At 42.4% G+C, this 21384-nt stretch overlaps 4 protein-coding genes across 21 annotated transcripts in view; all 4 read right to left on the minus strand.

Annotated features, from left to right (window-relative positions):
* Nucleotides 1–21384, minus strand: part of LOC136425461 (talin-1-like) — a 158448-nt gene that overhangs the window by 128082 nt on the left and 8982 nt on the right. For all 18 annotated transcript variants that reach the window (XM_066414329.1, XM_066414328.1, XM_066414325.1 and 15 more), the window contains exon 2: nucleotides 15783–15883. The gene's annotated coding sequence lies outside the window, so the exon portion shown is untranslated. The remainder of the gene's footprint in view (nucleotides 1–15782; nucleotides 15884–21384) is intronic.
* Nucleotides 3514–4714, minus strand: LOC136425770 (tripartite motif-containing protein 3-like). Its single transcript, XM_066414717.1, has one exon. The coding sequence runs from the start codon at nucleotides 4650–4652 to the stop codon at nucleotides 3729–3731; it is 924 nt and encodes a 307-aa protein (XP_066270814.1). The 5' UTR covers nucleotides 4653–4714; the 3' UTR covers nucleotides 3514–3728.
* Nucleotides 7099–8118, minus strand: LOC136425202 (E3 ubiquitin-protein ligase Midline-1-like). The gene has a single exon (XM_066413998.1). It carries the CDS (start codon nucleotides 8116–8118, stop codon nucleotides 7099–7101), a length of 1020 nt encoding a protein of 339 aa, XP_066270095.1.
* LOC136425500 (tripartite motif-containing protein 2-like) lies at nucleotides 10849–13867 on the minus strand. The gene is made up of 2 exons (XM_066414380.1): nucleotides 12193–13867; nucleotides 10849–11841 (listed from the first exon to the last, which is right to left on the minus strand). Exons 1-2 carry the CDS (start codon nucleotides 13456–13458, stop codon nucleotides 11152–11154), a joined length of 1956 nt encoding a protein of 651 aa, XP_066270477.1. The 5' UTR covers nucleotides 13459–13867; the 3' UTR covers nucleotides 10849–11151.

The following is a 21384-nucleotide window of genomic DNA, read 5'->3' on the forward strand; positions in this document are numbered from 1 at the left end:
CACGGGATACAGTCAATGGGTCAAATTCTCTAACAATACTGTACATGTCCCCTCTACAAATCTCACCATCAGATTCTCTAAAGTAAGAACAAAGAACAGTGGACCACAGCTTTTATGTTATTCTCCAACTTTTCACTACCTATATCTGTTAACCAAGAAATAGTTATAGTCCTGCCTGATTTGAATCAAACTGGAACTGACAATAGAAAGTCTCAGCAACACACACCCCTCCCTACCTAACACCCTGACAGCACACAGGTATTCATAACACAAGTAATCGCATCAAGCTAACTAAAACCACACCTTGCTATACAGACATTCCAAAGCAAGAATTTTACAAGAAGGAAACAGGGGGTTGGGAGGAAAACAGTTACTCTCTGATACGTCGATGAAGATTAGACATCCAGGTAGTAAGATACGGCAAAAATAGTTACTCAAGCAACTGGATAAAGTTTTGAAAACGGTCAGGCGTTTCAGACAGCATCCGCTATCTTTTGTCAGTGACTATGGAAAGGACTGGGAAACCAGGTTTCATACCAAAACTCTTAATAGATATGTAAATGGAGTTAAGACAATTTAGGATGTCTTGACATAGTTTTCCCTACTCCAGTTACTGTGAAATTAAGAAAATGAATGAATGAAAAGCATAGACTTCCCCTCAGAAAATCTAAGCTGTACATTTTTATTTCCAGCCCAGAAGAACATGTATGTTTGTTTCTGTAACCTCTGACCTATGACCTTTCTTTATGAGGCAACTTGATCTTGTAGCAACTGTTGTAACCCGATACCTCAGACGGGGTTAAATATAGCCGTCTGATTTATAGTGTGCTGATCATCAACTCCTTTTGGGGCAGGACGATAATAATAACGTTTTATTCTCTCGTACATTCTTTCTGACACAGGAATTAATGAACTACACTGGAAAAGTAAAAGTATTCAAACACCAAATGACAGTTACTCATCAAGAAAGTAACTGGATCAAATGTGGAAAACGTCAGACGTTTTGAAACAGTTCAGTCAGTACAGATTTTCATTAAAAAAATCTGCAACTATTTTGCAATGATTAAAAACTGTTACTACCTGTTACAGGTGCTAATGCCATCAGAGATTTTGCTACAGTACAAAGACACCTGTATCATTTTGCAACAGTTCTGCAACAGTCCCAGTCTGTTCTCATTGTGGCAATAACTCCCTTACAGGGGAATGGCAGCACGCCTACTCTGTCCAATTAGATTAAGAGTCCCCTGTGTTCACTCTGGGGTGGGAACTGAGCATTCATCTGGCTAATCAAGTCTGTATGCCAGGAGGGGTCACCAGGGGGCAAAGGTCAGCAGGGGTCACAGGGAATCAGGGGATGTAGAATATTGTAAATGCATTTAAGTTTGTGTGGTTTTTATTTCGCGGTAGGGAGAAAATTGCATGTTCGCGGTTGGTTTAAGTTCGCGTTTGAAACAATAGTAGCGGTACAGTCATAGGTGCGCAAATAGTTTGCAATGGTTTAAGTTCGCGCTGAAAGTTCACCGCAAAAGCCAGCGAACATAAAACCACCATAACAGTTCTGCATTTACAGTATTTGGGACAGGCCACACTAAATTACTTTGTTGGTTCTCAAAAGAATTAACTCTAATTTTAGCATGCTAGCAATATGAAGGAGGGAAACTTGAATCTGACTTCAGTATATCCACTCCCTGAAACTGTGTACCAAGGTACAGACTTTCCCTCAGACTCTGTTTTCATGTTCGTTGTTGGTCTTCTACTTTGGTAGTCTTTTTAAATCAAAGAACAAAGTTAACATTGATGTGCTCAAAGGGCCAGGCTGAGGAGAATTATGTCTCCAATAAAATTGGTTGGTTGGTTGGTTGGTTGGTTGGTTGGTTGGTTGGTTGGTTGGTTGGTTTAAAAGACAACTCTAAAAAGTTTCATAATTTTTTTGGGCATAATTTTCCTACCAAATGTTATGTGTCCATGTCTCCTATGTTTAGTTACAAACATACAATGTTTGATGATGCAACATATAAGAGCAAATCTGAATTCCATATACATGTACTACAGACAAAAGAGATTTGACCCCATTGGGCCAAAATGACCTAACATTAAGAGCACTAATTTTCATGAAATCAGATTACAAATGTCAACTTAACTTAATTCCGTTTGATGGATCATTTTATTGGTATTCGAAAGAAAACATTTTCTATGACTCACATCACAACGTAGTTGACTGAGGACCATATTTCAGATTGTAAAAAAATTCCATTCAAAAACTCATGAACAGAATGTGATACAATGCCAACATGCAGTTGAAACTTAACACAGATGAAAAGCCACAGTTTTAACCTGTTTCCTGCTGCCTAACCCTGTAATCCATTCAAATTTACTTCAGCAGGAAGGAGGTTTAAGTATCTAAAACACAATCATGTACAATGTAGACTTTCAGGTACATGTATCTTCAATCCAGCATCAATGTTCATTTGTACAAGTTATTTTTGGATGTAGTAATACTAACATTGCATGTAACTAGTTGTTAGATAAGCTAACATATACATGTACTTTGTAGAACTAAAATTTTATACAATCTTTACAGCAAAACATGTAAGCATTATAACAATGAGAATGCTATATGATCAGAACATTTTTCGAACTTTCTTTAACAAATAGGCAGTAATTTCTTCATACAACAAATTCTGAGACAAAAATATCACATAGTATTCTCAAATATTAACAAGAAAAAACATGTATTGTACAGAGGCAGTGACCCAAGATTTGCTGCGAGGAAGATACATGTGTTCATTTACAGCAAAAAAAACAGGTGCAGCCTTCTTAGATGCGTCTACATGCACTTTATACAATGTCATGTACATGTGGTTGAAGAAATTTGTGCATGTGTGACTAACTTCAGCAAGAGACAGAAATATGAGAAAGGTGATCATTTCCATGATAAAGAGCACAATATCACTAACATACTATTAGGAAGGGATCGATACACACAATTGATATTAGAACATGTCCCTTTCATCAGCTGATTGACCTGCCAGGTCTATGAATAACTACTGTACTTTCCACAGTAGGTTACTTTATAAATTGGCCCAATGAGTTCTGAAGAAACTTAAGGTAAAAATAGCTAGCCTTTGGTTACAACTTTGCCAACTTGACTGTTATATCTCCCTCACAAAATGTTGAAACAAAGTCATTGAATCTCAGATGCACATGCCATTATACTTCCATGCACTGTATGTATATAATGTAGGTTCCTTTATGAATTTGTCCAATGGGCTTTGTGGGGATACTTCATGTAAAAATAGTTTCGCCAACAAATTTGCCCGATGAGTCCTTATACTTGAAAGTCAAAGGTGAAAATGATCTCAATCCAGTTTAGTTCACTAAAGAGATATTCTTCCACTGGTTGTGACAGAGAAGACAGATGCCATGTACAGTATTTACAGGTTCATTGTACCAACAAAATTCCCCCAGCTCATTTGGACAAACACAATGAACAGTGGACCACAGCTTAATGCTAGAACCTTTTCCAGTTGCGTGTGTGTCGGGTGAGCGACAACGGTTGGAATTCAAACTCATGGCTTCTAGTTGCTGCTGCCGCGCCGCGTGCCTGCGAAGCTAGTGTGTTACGCCTAATGGCGGTTATACCGACTATACAGATACAGATACAGATAGTTCCCGAGGAGGGGTCGCTAAAGACTGGATCACGCACAGACGACACTCGAGCCCTACAGTCACGTGTCCCACTCCTGCCTCTGCGGTGTCAGCGGTGTTACATGTAGCGGCGTGAGCGGGGGGGTTGGCAGGGGCGTCGGCGCCCGTGCGACCTTCTCCGTAACCATGCCGACGACCTGAATCAGGTGTTTCTCCCTGTCGTTGAACTCTGCCCTGGTCTGCTCGAGGTTTTCCTTAACAGCGTCACACGTGACGGAGAGTTCGTACACCTCGGTCAGCATGGGGTCGCGGGTCTGGCGGATGGCCTGGAGGTTCTGCTGGTGTTTGGTGTTGACGTCTCGTAGCATCGTTTCCTTCGTGTCCGTCAGTTTCTTTATCATCTGTTCGTAAGCCTGGATGATGCTTCCCTCGGCTTGTTGTTTCTGCTCGTGCAGACTTTTCTCCGTTTCGCGCAGACCCGCGATGAAGCTGCAGTAGTTTTCGATGAGGTCCTTTCCACGGGTGACGAAAGCGGTGATCGCGGCCTTTCGGTCGTCCAGAGCCTTTCTTAACGTCATCATGCGGTGCCCGGCGTGCATTTCATCCAAACACTCCGTACACGTGGGAACCTTACACTGCACGCAGTACAGCTGCAGCTTCTCTGTCTCGTGCGTGTCACAGTTTGTGAAGTACTTCGCTTCTTCCTCTTCCTCCGAATCCAGGACAAGCTCCGGCATGACGGCTTGGTTGTGGATTCGGTCGCACAGGGCCAGAATAGCCGTGTTCTCGGGCATTTGATTCACAGCCTCGGGAGTGAGTTCGGTCCTCGCCTCACATACCGGACAGTCGAACGATTCGTTTTCCTTAGCGCGCTCCTCGAGACAGTCCTGGCAGAAGGTGTGCAGACACGGCAGGACCTTGGGAGTGGAGTAGATCTCCTCGCAGAGTTCACAGATCAGCTCCTGCTGAAGGACGGTGGGGAGGGACAGGCTCTTCCCCGCCATGTTTTTCCTCAGCGCATAACGCCAAATCTTTTTGGGCGGATGGTCAATTTTATATCGCGAAGCCGAGGCTACAAAAGGGGTTTGGAAGAAAACTTACCTGCCGTACAATTTTTTCAGGAAAAGACACTTTGTCGAAAACGTAGACATGCTCTCTTTGCCGAACATAACGTTTCCATAACGAGATTGCGAAAACTGGGACTTTCTGCCCCCGACTTTACAGCAATCAGAAACTCAGAAACCCCTGTTACAGTCCCTGCAAAACCTGAAGTTCTAGTGGGCCATTACAGCTGCGAAGCTGACATCTAGCCCAAGAGCCTGAAGAGGGCATTGTTTCACCAAGGACTTATGATCAGAATAGCCTTAGGCAGGGGAATCTGCCCTACTATCAGGCAAACCTGTTGGAGTCTTTGATCAAAACACCAGGAGTCCAACTGCAGATTTCACAACTTTCTTTCTTTCTCACTTGAATTTGTAACAACTGATTTTTTAAAATTTTTTTAATAAGCTTAGTCTATCCAACATGGTCAAAACTAGATGCAGCTAGTGTCTCTGTCCAAACACAGACAGAGGAGTGGAGCTAGTTATGGATCAAATTACACACGTTAATACCAGGGTGGGCCCAAGTTACAGGGGCACCAATTTATATCTTGTAAATGTTGTTCACAAAACCAAGCCGAGAATGAATAAAATGATGAATACGTTCTTCACCTAATAGCAAACCAAGTATGAAGGTGCTAGTCCAAAACATACACCAGAATTGTAAAACACATAATCTTTAAAATCTTTATTCTTTCTGGTAAGATAAGATCACACGGCATGCAAATGTCATTCACAAATGCCTAAAGGCATGTTGAACACAAACAAACCTGTATACATTTAGAGCTGACGATTACCTTACTAAACACTAGTCACAACCCACAGGGTAATAACATTGTTGAAGACGCGGTACTAACATCATCACTTATACTATACCGCTACAGAAGTGGAAAGTCATTTTTCTTGTCCTATTAGCAACGTCATCATCAAATGGTGAAATATTGATAAAACAAGAACCTGGCAGTAAGAAGCTGAATCATGTCTTGTTGTACATGAAAGAGCCCTCTGCTTTAAAAAGTCTAATAACACATGAAAAATAATTTTTCTATGATACTTGTCAATAAACACAATTCAACGGTCTAAAACATGATAATTACACAATTAAACCAATAATATATACATGTATATATATATATTGCTGCAACAGGGCCGTTGGATATTTGATTTTACGTGGATGGAATTCAAACATCAATAAAGGTTTAACAGACTCTGATATACACTGCAGCAGTAAGTGCGGCACCTCTGCATCCAGCGACACCAAACTTCTAGTCATGTTACAACATTTCAATTCTTTATGTTCTAAGACATTGTAACAATTGTCATCTCACAGCTACAGAAGCAGAACTAATACTTGTAAATGCAGAAATGTTTGTGGTGGTTTTATGTGCACGGTTTTTATGGCGGCCGTTTCACCATGAACTTAAAGCCACAGCAAACATTTTTGTCCAATACTGTAGCAGCATGTGACAATAGCGCTGCCGCAAACTTAAAACCACCGCGAACACTCCATTTCCCCCCCAGCGTGAAATAGAAAACCATGCGAACTTAAATACAATTTATTTTCATATCTTCCTGTCCAATCAACATAGCGTAAGACTGTTGTACTGTAGCAAATGAGCCGCCTCTGCAGCCAGCGACGACAAATTTCTAGTCATGTGTACCATTGCAACTGTTTATGTTCTAAGACATACTCATAAGTCATATAGCAACAATATCATCTCACAGCTGCAGAAAAATTGATCTATTTTCCTGTCTTCCCATCCTATGAACCTGGCGTAAGCGTCAGACACTGATAAACACTGTTATACTGTAGCAAGTGGGCCACTTCTGCATTCAGCGACACCAAATTTCTAGTCATTTGTACCATTTTAACTCTCATACTCATAAGTCATATAGCAACATTATCATCTCACAGCTACAGAAGCAGAATAAATTATCTATTTTCGTGTCTTCCTGTCCTATGAACCTGGCGTAAGAGTTAGACACTGATATACACTGTTGTACTGCAGTAAGTGGGCCACTTCTGCATCGAGCGACACCAAATTTCTAGTCATGTGTACCATTTTAACTCTCATACTCATAAGTCATATAGCAACATTATCATCTCACAGCTACAGAAGCAGAAAAATGGATCTATTTCCGTGTCTTCCTGTCCTATGAACCTGGCGTAAGAGTTAGACACTGATATACACTATTGTACTGTAGTAAGTGGGCCACCTCTGCATTCAGCGACACCAAATTTCTAGTCATGTGTACCATTTTAACTCTCATACTCATAAGTCATATAGCAACATTATCATCTTACAGCTACAGAAGCAGAAGAAATGATCTATTTTCGTGTCTTCCTGTCCTATGGCGTAAGCGTCAGACACTGATATACACTGTTGTACTGCAGTAAGTGGGCCACCTCTGCATCCAGCGACACCAGCTCCGGTTCCTGTAAACTCAGCCCCTCCGTACCGCTTCCCACCGCCTGGATCAGCTGATTCTCTTCCAACGAAAACTCCGCACGCTGTTTCTTCAACTCTTCCTCGACGTGACCGCACGTGATCACCAGCTGAGCGACCTGCGCTAGCACCGGATCCCTCGCGCGAACGACGGCCGTCATGTTCTGTCGGTGTTTCTCCCGAACCTCCGTCAGCATCTCTTCCTTCATCTCCTCCAGCTTGCTCAGCATCTTCCGGTACGCATCGCAGACGCTCGAGGAGATCTGCAGCTTCTGCTGCTGGAGGGTTGCCTCCGCCGTCCGCAGACCTTTGATGAGATCGCACTGTTTCTCCAGCAGCTTCTCTCCCCGAGTCACGTAGGTGGTCGCCGCCGCTTTACGGTCCTGGACGGCCTTCTTGAACGTCACCATGCGGTGTCCGGGGTGACTCTCGTCCAGACAAACCGTACAAACTGGTAACTTACATTGGATGCAGTACAGCCCGAGGTTTTCTGTAGAATGGGTTTCACAGAAGGTTTCGGCTTGTGATTTTTCATGTTCGGCTTGCGATTTTTCATGTTCGGCTTGCGATTTTTCCCTTTCAGCTTGCGATTTGTCACCTTTGTTTTCATTTCCGTCTCTGTTGTCGTCTGGTTCTTGTTTGACTTGTGGCAGCACCTTTGCCTGGTTTCTGATCCGGTCGCACACAGCCAGGACTGCCCGGTCATCCGGCAAGTCTTTGATCCTCTCAGGTGTGAGGTCAACCTCTGTGTCACAGGTGAGGCAGGTAAACAGCTCACCTGCCTCGGAGGCCTTCTGTAGACAGTCCTGACAGAAGGTGTGCTGACAGGGCAGCACCTTGGGAACAGTGTACAGCTCCTTACAGATGCTGCAGGACAGTTCTTCGCGGATTGCTTGTAGAAACGTCGAGCTCAAGCCTGCCATTTTCTCCCCCATTACATTACCTCACAAGGTGATCAACTTGTGGCACACACGTGACAAGTGACGAGGCTACTGTTGGGGGTTTGGGACATGCTTGACAGCACAAGCTACACTGTGCAGCAAAGGCAGGGAACTGAATACGCTGTCAGAATTTTCCCTCGTGACATCCTGATTCAATCCAGAAGGGTTTCTTTTAACCTGTACTTTTAAACTTCTCTATCTTTTTGGTAAGGCTGTAAGAAAAGTTGGTCTGAAACCCCTTCCACAGCCCTGTGTTCAAAACTGGAAGTTCTTGTTTACAGTTTAAAAGACACCAGGGCTTAAATTGCATCACACAACAATTCACAATTCGGACGCTTCAAAAACCAAACAAACTTGACAGCCTCTTTTCCGAAGAATATGATATGATATGATTTGATAAAGAATGTACGGATCATAGAAAAAATGATCGTAAGTCTGTAGAGTCAATTCCATGTCACTGAGAGGGTTTTCAGATGATATTGCGAATAAGTTTGAACAATTTTAGAGAAAAGACTATTTCAGTCAAAATAATTCCAGACCGTTCAAACAATTAGGAATGAAAGTTTTAATATGTTTGAACTCATCTATATATTTTGGAAATATCATGAAAGTATTTGCACAAACATCTCTTTATTTAGAACAGTTTTCAAACATCTGTGTGATTGTTCCTCTGTTGGAACATGTTCCAACATTTTGCATCATTCTCAAAATGGTAGATTTGGGTTATTGCCCCCATAAAAGTAGGTGCTAATCAGGCTCTATTGTCTGCCTCTGTATATTTTTAGATTTCACGTCTGGACACTGGCAACTCTTTTGTCTTTAGGTGTCTATGCATGGCACCTAGACCTAATCCCCTAGACTTTGAAGGGATGTGTGAATTGCCCTGTTCCCAGCCCACTGACCCAGTTATATCATATTTGTAGAATGTTGGAACATGTTCAAACAAATAATCAATCTATGTTGCAACAGTTTAGAAACTAATACAAATAATGTGTTCAATGTTGGAAATTTGTTTAACCTGTTGGAACACAGCAGAAAATATTTATAACACCAAATAAATGTTGGAAATTGTTCTTAACAGTTACTTATCTCACATAGATTGTTACTAAGGTTTTGTAAATGTTAGAACAAAAGGCAACAAACACCCTCTGGGTAATGTGGAATTGACTCTAGCATTTATGCTACAGACTACATGTACCTTTAAAACTGCACAGTTAGCACAAGTACAGTATTACACATGTACATAGCCTGAAATCACAAACTGCGTCATGCGTATCTGTGACTGGGAACAGGTTTTGTTCGCGTTGAGAATGTTCGCGTACGCGTGGAAAATTTTCGCGTAGAAAAGTTGAAATGGGGAATTTATTTATAGGTTCAAAATATCAAAGCAATTTTATCATCAAAATTTTTCTCCCTTGGGAGTAGACTTGAGTCCCTTGGGAATCAACTTGTTTTTTTGTTTTTTCTTTAAATTTCAAAAATCCAAGGGACTCAAGTCTATTCCCAAGGGAGAAAAATTTTGGTGATAAAATTACTTTGATATTTTGAACCTATAAATAAATTCTCCATTTCAAATTTTCCACGCGAAAATTTTCCACACGAACACGAAAATTCTTAACGCGAACGAAACCCCAACCCCTGTGACTTGTTTGTGAAGTGAACTGTGACTGACACAAAAGCATTCATGAACCATCTAACACTGCACACCACACCCTGTTGTCTATAAGTACAACATAGAACTAAATGTGGGTGATCAGTTATACATTCAGCCTTATTTCTAAGTTATCATAACTATAATCTTAAGTAACCACACACACATGTACAAAACACTCTTGGGTGTCACAGGTTGATAAAAATCTTTTTTTTTCTCTCTCGATTTTTCGTCTAGATTGTCACCTCTTTTATACCCCTTGGCAAGGACAGTTCACACAAGCGCACAAGAAGTGATGAATTGTTCTGGCGACAGGTTGGTATTTGCATTGCCGTCCATGGTTTACTTGTGGGACCACTTTGATAAGTGTGAATCGTTGGCTTCAATTCAAAAACTCAACAAAGCATAATGCTTATTCGATAGTTTGGACGAGACGTGGCAGTGCCATTGTGCGTGTGAACTACACTTTAATTTATTTATTCAGATTTACCACATTTGTGGAAGGATTGACATAACAGGTGAACTATCATCTTTTCAAGGTGTGAACCCAGACCAGACTGTAAGGTTTGGACCATCGCACACCGGGACATGCCCCTACTCTTTTTCGAAAGGTGTTTTGGGTTCATTAACGTGCGCGGGGTGTGGCTCTCCCCAAACACGGGACCTCCATCTAATGTCCTATCCGAGGGACGTCCCTAACCGAAGCTAGGTACTCATTTACACCTGAGTGAAGTGAGGAAATTTGTGTTAAGTACCTTTCCCAAGGGCACAACGTCCGGGCGCATGTCCAGACATGTCTGGGGGCAACCCGGGATCGAACTCGGATTCCCTTGTTTGACGGCCGAATGTTCTAGCCGTTACGCCACATGACCCCACAAATGACAAATGACGAAAATAGCTCTTGAAAATAGATGTCTTTCTCTGAAATTTCTACCTTTACTTATTGAAGTTATTCTGTATTAGTATCATGCAACGTAGGAGTACTAGTGGTATTTCCATGTCTTCATTTCTCTTTTGTGACAAAGGGAAAGAAATATAATCACACGAGTTACACAAAAAGCCAGAGTCGAAAAGATTTATTGTCATTCTCACACATTTTCATGGTATGCTGTACAATGTATTTGGCAAATTGTCATAGTATTCAGTCAACCCTGTACAACCTAACCTCCTCTACATAAAGACCACCTGGCCAATGTGACCACTTTTTTGCTGGTCTCTTTGATAATTTTTCTCATTGAAACAAGCATTAAGAATCCTGTCTATAGTGACCACCAGTCCATAAACTATATAGACCAGATTTTGGGTGGTCTTCTTGGGCAGGTTTGACTTGATCTGTGACCTGACATAAGTGCAACAAACAAGCATCAGTAGCTGTGGAAGATCGTGACAGTGTTATCGCTAGAATCCGTCACCACTAGCTGTCCCTGCGTCGCCATGGCAACCGCCAGCGGCCCCCGCATCCCCGTGGCGACGTGCCGGACCCACGTCCCCGTCTTATCGAACAGCTCGACGCGACAGTTGTAAGTGTCGGCCACCACAATGTTCCCGGAACTGTCCGTACAGATGCCGCTGGGGCACTTGAGCTGCCCCTCCCCGCCCCCCTCCCCACCAAACTTCAGCAGCAGATACCCCGCTGAGTTCAGGATGTACACGTAGTGGCTAACGTTGTCTGAGACCAGGATGTTCCCTTTAGTGTCCACAGTGATGTACGCTGGGTTCTTCATCCCCTCCAGAGCGCCCACGGTTCTCACAACGTTTCCTTCTCGACCGAATATCTGCACCTCGCCGATGATATCGCGCTTGTCGATCGTCGTTTGCGAGACGAGGATGTTGTTTTTTTGTGCGTCCATGACGACGCCTCGGTCCCATCCCGTGTCACGGAGATCGATTGTGTTTAAAAGGGTTCCGAACTTGGTGTACCGCGCCGTGACGTCGACCCCCACCACCCAAATGTAGTCATCCGTATCCATGGTGACATCGTCCGGTTGGATGGTACGGTCCTCTGATACGACAGTCGGAAACTGGCGCAGGAACGTTCCGCCCAGAGTAAACACCTGAGTTTGAAAATTCCTACATTAATACTGATACTTAACCTGATAATGCTTCTGAACATCATTTGCTTAATGGATCTCCTTTGTTACCTTCAACTTTCAATGCGCAAGTTCTATCTGTAACCAAATTGAATATACCAAGGGTTTTCATAACTAAGCTTTTTTTTTTGTACATGCAGCCAACATTGTTTCTTTCAGACGTCGTATACTGTATTGTTCCTGTACTGTTAGTGTCTCATGCTTTTTCTATTTAGGGATACTGCTTAAATAAACATGTTTTGTTTGAGTGCGGCATCACTATGACTGTGTTGTTTTTGAATTTGATGCTGAAATAAAAGAATAGAAATTAAGCACCTGGATGCGCCTGTTCCCGCAGTCTGCGATAAAAATCTCGCCGTCCTCTGACACCGCCACGCCGCACGGAACGTCGAACTTCCCGACCTCCGACCCCTTCCCGCCGAAGGTCACCTTCTGGAGCTCGAAGGAACGCCGGCGACCTTGTTTGACCTTCGTGTTGCTAGGCGACGGAGACAGCGAGCGATAGATGACTGTTGGCTGCTCCACAGGGAAGTCTGGCTCCTCTGCAGTTGGCAGATAAAAATCTACAGAAGGCACAGATTGTTCCGCAAGACTAAGGGGAGGGGTCGCAGGCTGTCTTTCTATCACCGGGGTTTGCGCCCCCCTCCCGCAAGCCGCAGACACGGACTGGAACGATTGCACGGCCACCTGGCCCAACTTCGGCACGGGTGAGTCCTCGGGTTGGAACACTGCGACGCTGTACGCCTGCGCCGAATCTGGCGGCGCGATTCTCGGGTGCATCACCTGGCTAAGGGAGGTCTCGTAGTGGAAAACTTTCACCCCTTCTTGTTTCACTTCTTGTTCTGCGTTATCGCAGGCGGCAGACAGTTCGTCTACTTTAGCCAGAATGTTTTCTCTCTGCTCCTGGATGGTTTCGAGGTTCACGCGGTGTCTTTGTTCGACTTGAGACAAGAGGCTATGTCTTGTGTCAGTGAATTTCTGAACGATTTCGTCGTAAACGTAAGAAATTCTGTTGTCTGTCTGAAGTTTCTGTTCATTCAGGGTCTTCTCGGTATCTCGAAGGTCTCGAAGAAAGTTGCAGTACGTCTCGAGAAGGTTTCTCCCCTCGGAGATTAAAGAATCGACAGAAAACGTCCTCTCAAGCGAGGCTTTCTTCAGCGTGGTTGTAGAGTGGCCATCGTGAACTGTCTCCAAACACAGCTCGCATATCGGCACCTCACACTTCTTACAGAACACCTTAAGATCTTCTAAAGGGTGACTGGTACACCTGTTAGCAGACTTGGATCGACGTCCTCTACCTGAAGAAATTCCCACCTGGCTGCCCAGCCTCTCACATAAGCTGGAGACAAGATGATTATCAGGAAGACCCGCCACGCCTAGCGGAGAAAGGTCAACCTGCAGGCGACAGTTTGGGCACAGAAAAGGCGCCCTGACCCCCGCGTGGTCCTGTAGACAGTCCTGACAGAAGGTGTGCTGACAGGGCAGCACCTTGGGCCTGGTGAACAGCTCCAGGCAGATGCTGCAGGACAGTTCCTCCTTCACTTGTTCTCCTAGACTCGACGTTTTCGGGGAGGTCGACATGTTGTTTACTTCCTGCTTACAAGCTTGTGCACACCTGGTATGGGGCAAATTTAGCAAACTCTCTCCTCTTCTTAGCAAAAAAACACCTGATGAAAGACTATCTTTGGTTCACAGGTGCACAGGAGGCTAGCAGGCTTCCAAAACGTCTGCTTTCTTCAGTTCGTCACCCAAAAAAGAGGCAAAACATGTCCCCTGCCGCCTAGTTTGTGTTCCCTTGCCTGTGTCCCGGTGACCTGTAGAGCTTGCTCACTGGAGCGTGCGCATACCTGGGTTTATGCTAATGAGTTTGTCTGTGTGCCAACTAAACACAACAGACTATTATAATTACATAACCACAGCACCACCTACTGCAATCTAACTGCAGAAACACAAGACAAAGCTGCAAAAATACTTAAGTTCAGCCAACCTTCAGCCATTATGTTATTGATGGAACTGCTAATTCTATATAGTAAAATCGTGAGTAAAAACTTGTAAAATGGGAATAGCAACCTAATTTTTTTATTTGCAAAATGGGAAAAACAGGAGAGGTTATTCCAAGAAGCAACAAAAAAAATTGGTGTGGCCTTATGTATTGTTTTTTTTCCTGTGTGTTATGTAGTTTTAAGCAATGTATGTTGATTAGGACCACAGGAAGAATGGACATTGTAAAGCTAATTGTGAATCCAAACAAACTCTAACCAGTTCAACTGTCAGAAACACACAGACATGTAGACAGACATGTCTGCCCAACTAGCCTATGGCTATGTGGCAAAGGGCTAGCTCTGAGGAGTAACAATACCTCAAGTCAATGATCGATGTAAAGCAGCTTGCACGCCAATTTGAGCTTCTCATGAATAACCAAAGGTTTAAACAAACAAACAAATGCAAAGTACAACAAAACGTATTAGTATATCTAAAAATTCTAAACTGCTGTATGTACTTAACCATATAAGGTCAAAGATGTAATTTTCATTCAGCCTGTATGTCGACCCGTATATGTACGGGTGGGGGGGGTGTGTGTATTTTTCTAACTGACAGCAGCAAAACGCACCGAATACAGAAGTACGGGTTGGTGGTATTTTTCAACTGAACGCGTCATACCACAGCGAAACACACCGAATGCAGAGGTAACTATGCCGCAGTAGCACAGAAGAAATCAAGGGAAAATGACCTGATTAAGAATTCAAATTAATAAAATAAATTACGTAAAAGCGAGGCCAAGGGTTTTAAGATATTCTATTTAGTGGTTTGTAGTAGACCGTAAAAAAGTCACTCTACGTTTTGTTGCACCAATAAAGTTTCCATGTTACACCTACTTATCAATCACCAGTAAAAGCCTATCTGATAGCCCATACATCCTGGAGCTGAACTCCCCACTGTTCCACAGTCCCTAACTGCTTGTACTCTCCAGTACAAACCTGGTGTGTTATGCCTTGAGGCGGTTTACTGGGTATGCAATACAAACAAACTATGACCCGATACACACTGGGAAAATTTTCTGGGCGTACGACAATGACGTACGTCTTTTTTTTCCTGTGTGCGATCGGCCTGTACTTTACATGCAGAAAAAAAGGCGACCTATGTCAAAGAAAATTTTCCCAGTATGTATTGGGTCTAAACAGGGCTGTCTCCAGGACCCGTCCTTCCGTCCCAGGACAGAAATTTGCTTCTTGGGACGGAAAAAAATTCAACCCTTTCCGTCCCATAATATTCATTTCATGAGATAAAACTGATGAAAATGTATTTTTCTAAGCTTAAAATGACAAATTCAATGATGAAAATTAAAAAATCGGCTCCCTAACAATGAGTGGGATGGAAAAAAACTTAAAGTTGGAGACAGCCCTGGGTCTAAAAGCCTATCTGACAGCCCAGACATCCTGGAGCTGAACCCCCCACTGTTCCACAGTCCCTAACTATGCTGTTTCATCCACTCTACCTGTCACTAGCTGAGGGTCATCAGATTAAGTACTATCGACCAGGCATATACAGTCAAACCTGCACCTATGTAGAAGGAGCACCAGGCCATTACAGGCCTTGTCTAGTGGTCCCTTAGATTACTGTAAATGCAGAAATGTTTGTGAGGATTTAATTTCGCGGGAGAAAATAGAGTGTTCGCATTTGAAACAATAGCAGTGCTACAGTCACACAATGGAACGGCTTTTCGCAGTGATTTTAAGTTTGCGGTAAAGAGTTTACCGCGAAAACTGCAAACATAAAACCACCGCAAACATTTCTGCATTTACTGTATTTTACTGTAATTCCCCTTTGACACAAACATCAAGAATCCTGTCCAAAAAATAATGTCAGGAAAACCTGAGTTAGAAATAAGACAATTCGCTACTTACAGAAAATGTAGATAGTTCTTGTCCTTAGATGACAGCCCTTAAATCGTGAGTTCCTTCTTCCGTAGACTTCCAGTCACTTGTCTCTCTTCTGTGTCCTCCTTCTGAAAATAAGAAGTAACTTGACTCAGTTCTCGATCAAAAATAACTTTCCTTTCCCATTACACATAATCTGGATCCCAAAACACAATTAAAGACTGACTACACTGAAATACAGGATACTAGAAACTTGACTCAATTCTCAAAAACACAAAATCTAAAAATCTAAAAACATTAGAAATTCTAGAAATTACAAGAAACTTGACTCAATTCTCAAAAAGCCAAAATATCAAACCTAGAATGCTCATAAAGACTTCTAATAGATAATACTGAAACATAGGAACAACGTCAAGTAAACTTACATTTCAAACTGACATAAGAAATAACCATCTCAAGGTTGTGTGCAAAGAACCTACCCATTGACCTGATGGAACTATTCAGGGATTTCTTCTGATAGAAATATGGACTTCTTGATAAGCTGGAAACCTACAACTCAATACCAAACCCCAGATGTTTATGTACACATCAAGCATCATTGATTCACTTAAAGAACTGGGAAGGAAGGAAAAGTACAAAGTACAGGAAACTTGGCAGTTCTAATATTTCAAACCATGAAAAAGAGGAAGTAACTCTGTCTGTAGGCAACAAATCAAATTGGACAGGCCTTATCATATATGCAATGGTACAACTGAAAATACGCCATAGCATAGGACGTTTGAAAGTCTATCAAAAACTTCAGGCTTCCACATTTTCACAAATTTCTGACGATGCCTATGCTGGGACGCTTGGCAGAGGTGGGGCCTATGCCACACAGTAGGAGTGCCCCCTTGTGGCTAGCTGCATTACTGCAGGGTGTACTTACAATACAAAAACAAACAGTTGAAGCGGGTCTGGTGAGCACATGGCTTTTCCAGGCTGTATGACCATCTGGGGACTCCAGAAGCTGTTCTGCACCTCTTAGCACTGTAAGGGACCTCCCTAAACTATCTACAAGACGTGGGAAAATGTCTTAGAGTGTATGCAGTGATTTAAGGTTAGGAGAGTAGGAGAAAACGGTTGGAAGAAATTTATCAAGTTTAGGCCGCACTAATTTAATTTGATGGTTCTCAAGAATTTTGAAACAAATACTGTAACAGCCCTCTATTCGAATCTTTACCTCTTTCTGAAGTGTACCTTCAAATGCACTGGTCTTAACCAGGAAAAGAAATATCTATAAAAAACTCTAAAATAAGAACCAGCAACACAAACAGCCCCACCCTGCCCAGGACATGGGCAAACCTTCAGCACTATATTAATTCTACTACCCTTCGCCCAATATTAATTCTACAAAAAAAATTTGTACGCATCGCTTCTGGTTCAAATTTCTACACGCACTCACTACCTCTATTTGAAAAACTTAGAATTTTGAATATTTTTGATATAAATAGACTTCAACTTGCTCTTTTCACAGCCAAATTCATTAACCATAATCTGCCTGATACTTTTGACGACTTCATTAATTTTCGCTCCCAGTTTCACAATTACCAAACACGTCAAACCTCAAATTTACATATCCCTCTATTCAGAACCTCGTTAGCCCAAATGAGTGTAAAATTCAAATGCATCAATGTCTGGAATAGCCTCCCCTCCCCCCTTAAAAACTTTACTTCAGTAATATCCTTCAAATGTCATCTTCGAGACTATCTTCTTTCAAATCCGAACTACTTCTAAAAATATTTCTGGTCCTTGTTAATAATAATTTCTTTCGTTTAATCTGTATTACATTATCAGTATTTGATTTTTCATTATATAGTTGTTCATTATGTTTATTTCATCATTTGTTATTACCTTTGTTCGATATTCATATTATCATTTTGTAAATTTGTTAAGTTAAAAGGAGGAGGGCATCTATAAGCCTCTGAGGCTTCATCCCCCTCCTGCACGTTTTTATTGTACTTCTAATTATTTCATTGTTACTTTCTATTTTTTATGTGCGAATAAATAAAACAAAAACAAAACAAACTATTCTATATTAACAGCTGCTGATCCTACACATTCCTTCAGTAAACTCCAAGGACAAGACTCTTTCTTTTGACATTGATGATAAAGCCAAACCATCCCTCCCCAGCCTGAAATGGTAGACCCCTGATCTCTAACCCTCCCCTATCTTAAAATGGTAGACCCCTGACCTACACCCCAGCCTGAAATAGTGTACCCCTGACCTGCACCCCTCCCCAACCTGAAATGGTGTACCCCTGACCTGCACCCCTCCCCAACCTGAAATGGTGTACCCCTGACCTGCACCCCTCCCCAGCCTGAAATGGTGTACCCCTGACCTGTACCCCTCCAACCAGAAATGATGTACCCCTGACCTGAATCACCCCTCCAACCTGAAATGGTGTACCCCTGACTTGTACCCCTCCCCAGCCTGAAATGGTAGACCCCTGACTTGTACCCCTCCCCAGCATGAAATGGTATACCCCTGACTTGTACCCCTCCCCAGCATGAAATGGTACACCCCTGACCTGCACCCCTCCCCAGACTGAAATGGTGTACCCCTGACCTGTATCACTCCTCCTTACCCTGACAAATTGTTGACATGTGTGAGAACATTTACACTTCTCCCCTGTCAGCCTGGGTAAACTTGAACTAGGGACCATCCAATAAACATTACAGGCTGGAGAAACTTGAACTCTAGGGACCATCCAGTAATACTGCTAGTGATGAGTCGCTTATCTCTCCCAGACCTGAACCCTTGTTTTTGAATTAAGCAATGTCAACTCCAGAAATAAGAATAATGGTACACAAAGCATGCATTTCTCTGGCGTTTGAAAGTTGATAATGAGAGAACTAATAGTAATAGTTATCCCCCTGGACAGAGCCGCTTGGAGGCGCTGTGTGAAGACTGGCCGACTGCTGCCAACCCCTGTGTCAGGGAACCCTGCAGCAGTATAATCTAATACTGGATACTACTACTATATACTACATAGCAGCCTTGAATTGGGACATACAAAAGTAGACAGCTCCCTCCTTTTGGAATTCCCAAGCAGTTTGGAATCCTGAGACAAAATGGAATGACTACATCAGGCTTGTTCCACTGCAGTACCAAACAAAGCCACTAGGGCGCCAACAATTCGACCATACAGTACTTAGAACAAGACTGAACAGCATTCCAGATATCATACTAAGCCATCCACAGCTTCTCGAGTTCCGCAGTTCAAACACGAACACACAAAGGCTACCATGGGCCAAGCAACCAGCAACATTGGACCATACCTTCATTATACAAAGACTGTCATTCAGCTATCATTTACAATCCATTGGAAGTTCCATACATGTTCATGTAGCTTCTGGAATTTCAAAGTTCTACCACAAACACAAATGCTACCGAGCAACCAACAACACTACAAGGAGGTTAAATTTAACCTCCTTGCATGAACTAAACCACCTCATTTGACCATACCTTCATTATACAAAGACTGTCATTCTGCTATCATTTACAATCCATTTGAAGTTCCATACATGTAGCTTCTGGAGTTGAGTTCAAACGCAAACACACAAACGCTACCGAGCAACCAGCAACGCTACCATGAACTGAACCACCTCATTGGTTTGGATAACATACCTTCATAAGTTCATTATACAAAGACTGTCATTCTGCTATCATTTACAATCCATTGGAAGTTCCATACATGTACATGTAGCTTCTGGAGTTACCAAGTTCTACCACAAACACACAAAACGCTACCGAGCAACCAGCAACGCTACCATGAACTAAACCACCTCATTTGACCATACCTTCATCATACAAAGACTGTCATTCTGCTCCTATCATTACAATCCATTGGAAGTTCCATACATGTTCATGTAGCTTCTGGAGTTCCGCAGTTCAAACGCAAACACACAAACGCTACCGAGCAACCAGCAACACTACCATGAACTGAACCACCTCATTGGTCGGGATAACAAGCCACTCGACCGTGACCTTCCATCCTAATGACATGGTAATTACCTTGACCCCTGACCTCTGTATTGTTCAGTTCAGCAGGGGGTAAATAACTGTATAAGCCTCCAGGTTCTGAAGTCTTTCATTTTCTCATGGAATAAATGCTCTAGATATGATGTCTAAATTCTGTTGTAAGAAACTATTTATATTTCTTTGTGAAAGTACATGTACAAGGGATTTTGAGACATTCTATATGGCACAAGCAGATTTGAATATATCTTTAGATTCGACCACTCTAAAAATGAAAAAATACGTAAATACATGACAGATTTCTTTGATATTAGAAAAGATACTAAAATCCACACTTAGCCCACAGAGACTTCATCAGAATGATTAAGTCCATACCAATTCATTTCCTTGGCTTGCAGAAATTGAGCAAGCGGACAAGGTAATAAACATAGGTATGAAAATCGCAAGGTAGACAAGCCTCAAATTTCTAATGTCACACCAAGCCAGACACTTCATGAGAATGATACAAGGCCATACTAATTCATTTCATTGCCTCACAGAAATTAAGTAAGACTAGATATAAATAGAGAGCCCACTAACTAATTTTGACTAAAGGTGTGAAATTCTCAGTGCCACATTTTGCTTCGCTACCTTCAAACTTAAATGACAGCAGTAGGACAAGTCTGCCCTATAAAGTAAACAGAGCATGACTGATAGGGGTTTGTGGCTTTGGTGGGGGTTTTATTACTCATATTGGTTTTCATGTGTTGTTGCAAATATCTAGTCTATTGCAAATGTTCAACTGAAGTTACTCTTTCAGGCCATACCAATTTAATTCATTGGTTCTCTGGACTTCTCCCATTATAAAGATAAAATGTGGCAAAGAGCACAAGATGACCTTTTGATAAAATCTATCTTGTTGGGTAAGACCGCTCATTTATTTGCTTTGTTCTCAGACTTTTGAGTAAGTATTGAGGCTAATCTAAGCAGGAAGACAAGATGAAAACAGAGGGCTGTGAGGAAAACTTGATCTGACTACATTCCCTGCACCAAGGTACAGCCTTCCCCCTCAAACTCTGTTTTCATGTTCATCTTCCAGCTCAACATCACTTTTTGAAACCAAGAACCACCCAGCTAAATCGGTGCAGCCGTACCCTTCACACTTGCCGAGATGGTTTAGTTTCGGAGAGGTTTTAAAACGTTTTATCCTGCGGTACGACACGCGTCTGTTTCCTTTCTCGATACTCAGATCGTGAAATCGATGTGCGCTAACTGCCGCCATGAGTATACATCATCGGAAAATCAATGGACTCCCATCAACATGATTAAATCTGAGAGAGAGAGGAGAGCGAGGGTATGTAGTCGATCAACGGTAACATTGACAACATATGGGGAGGGGCGAGACTGATCATCACTCAAAGCTGGACATGGAAATGATGGGGGGAATATGGACCATACAAGTACATGGAACAGGCCATTGTCTCAGGCCACACAAATTTAATTTGTTGGTTCATGCTTCAAGTAAAAATGATTGCGAAACAACAAGAGTTTGGGTAAGTGTCTACCTTGGTACAGTTTCAGGGAGTGGATATGGTTGGCTGTATGGTTTTATTCAAGGAAACAATACAAATC

This window comes from Branchiostoma lanceolatum, chromosome 19, assembly GCF_035083965.1.
Source record: "Branchiostoma lanceolatum isolate klBraLanc5 chromosome 19, klBraLanc5.hap2, whole genome shotgun sequence".
NCBI classification, from domain to species: domain Eukaryota; kingdom Metazoa; phylum Chordata; class Leptocardii; order Amphioxiformes; family Branchiostomatidae; genus Branchiostoma; species Branchiostoma lanceolatum.

Coding starts and splice junctions, on each gene's coding strand:
- LOC136425500 (XM_066414380.1), bottom strand. CDS start 13,458: ATGTCGACCTCCCCGAAAACGTCGAGTCTAGGAGAACAAGTGAAGGAG. Junction 11,842..12,192: donor GCGGGAACAGGCGCATCCAG/GTGCTTAATTTC, acceptor TTTCAAACTCAG/GTGTTTACTCTGGGCGGAAC.
- LOC136425770 (XM_066414717.1), bottom strand. CDS start 4,652: ATGGCGGGGAAGAGCCTGTCCCTCCCCACCGTCCTTCAGCAGGAGCTG.
- LOC136425202 (XM_066413998.1), bottom strand. CDS start 8,118: ATGGCAGGCTTGAGCTCGACGTTTCTACAAGCAATCCGCGAAGAACTG.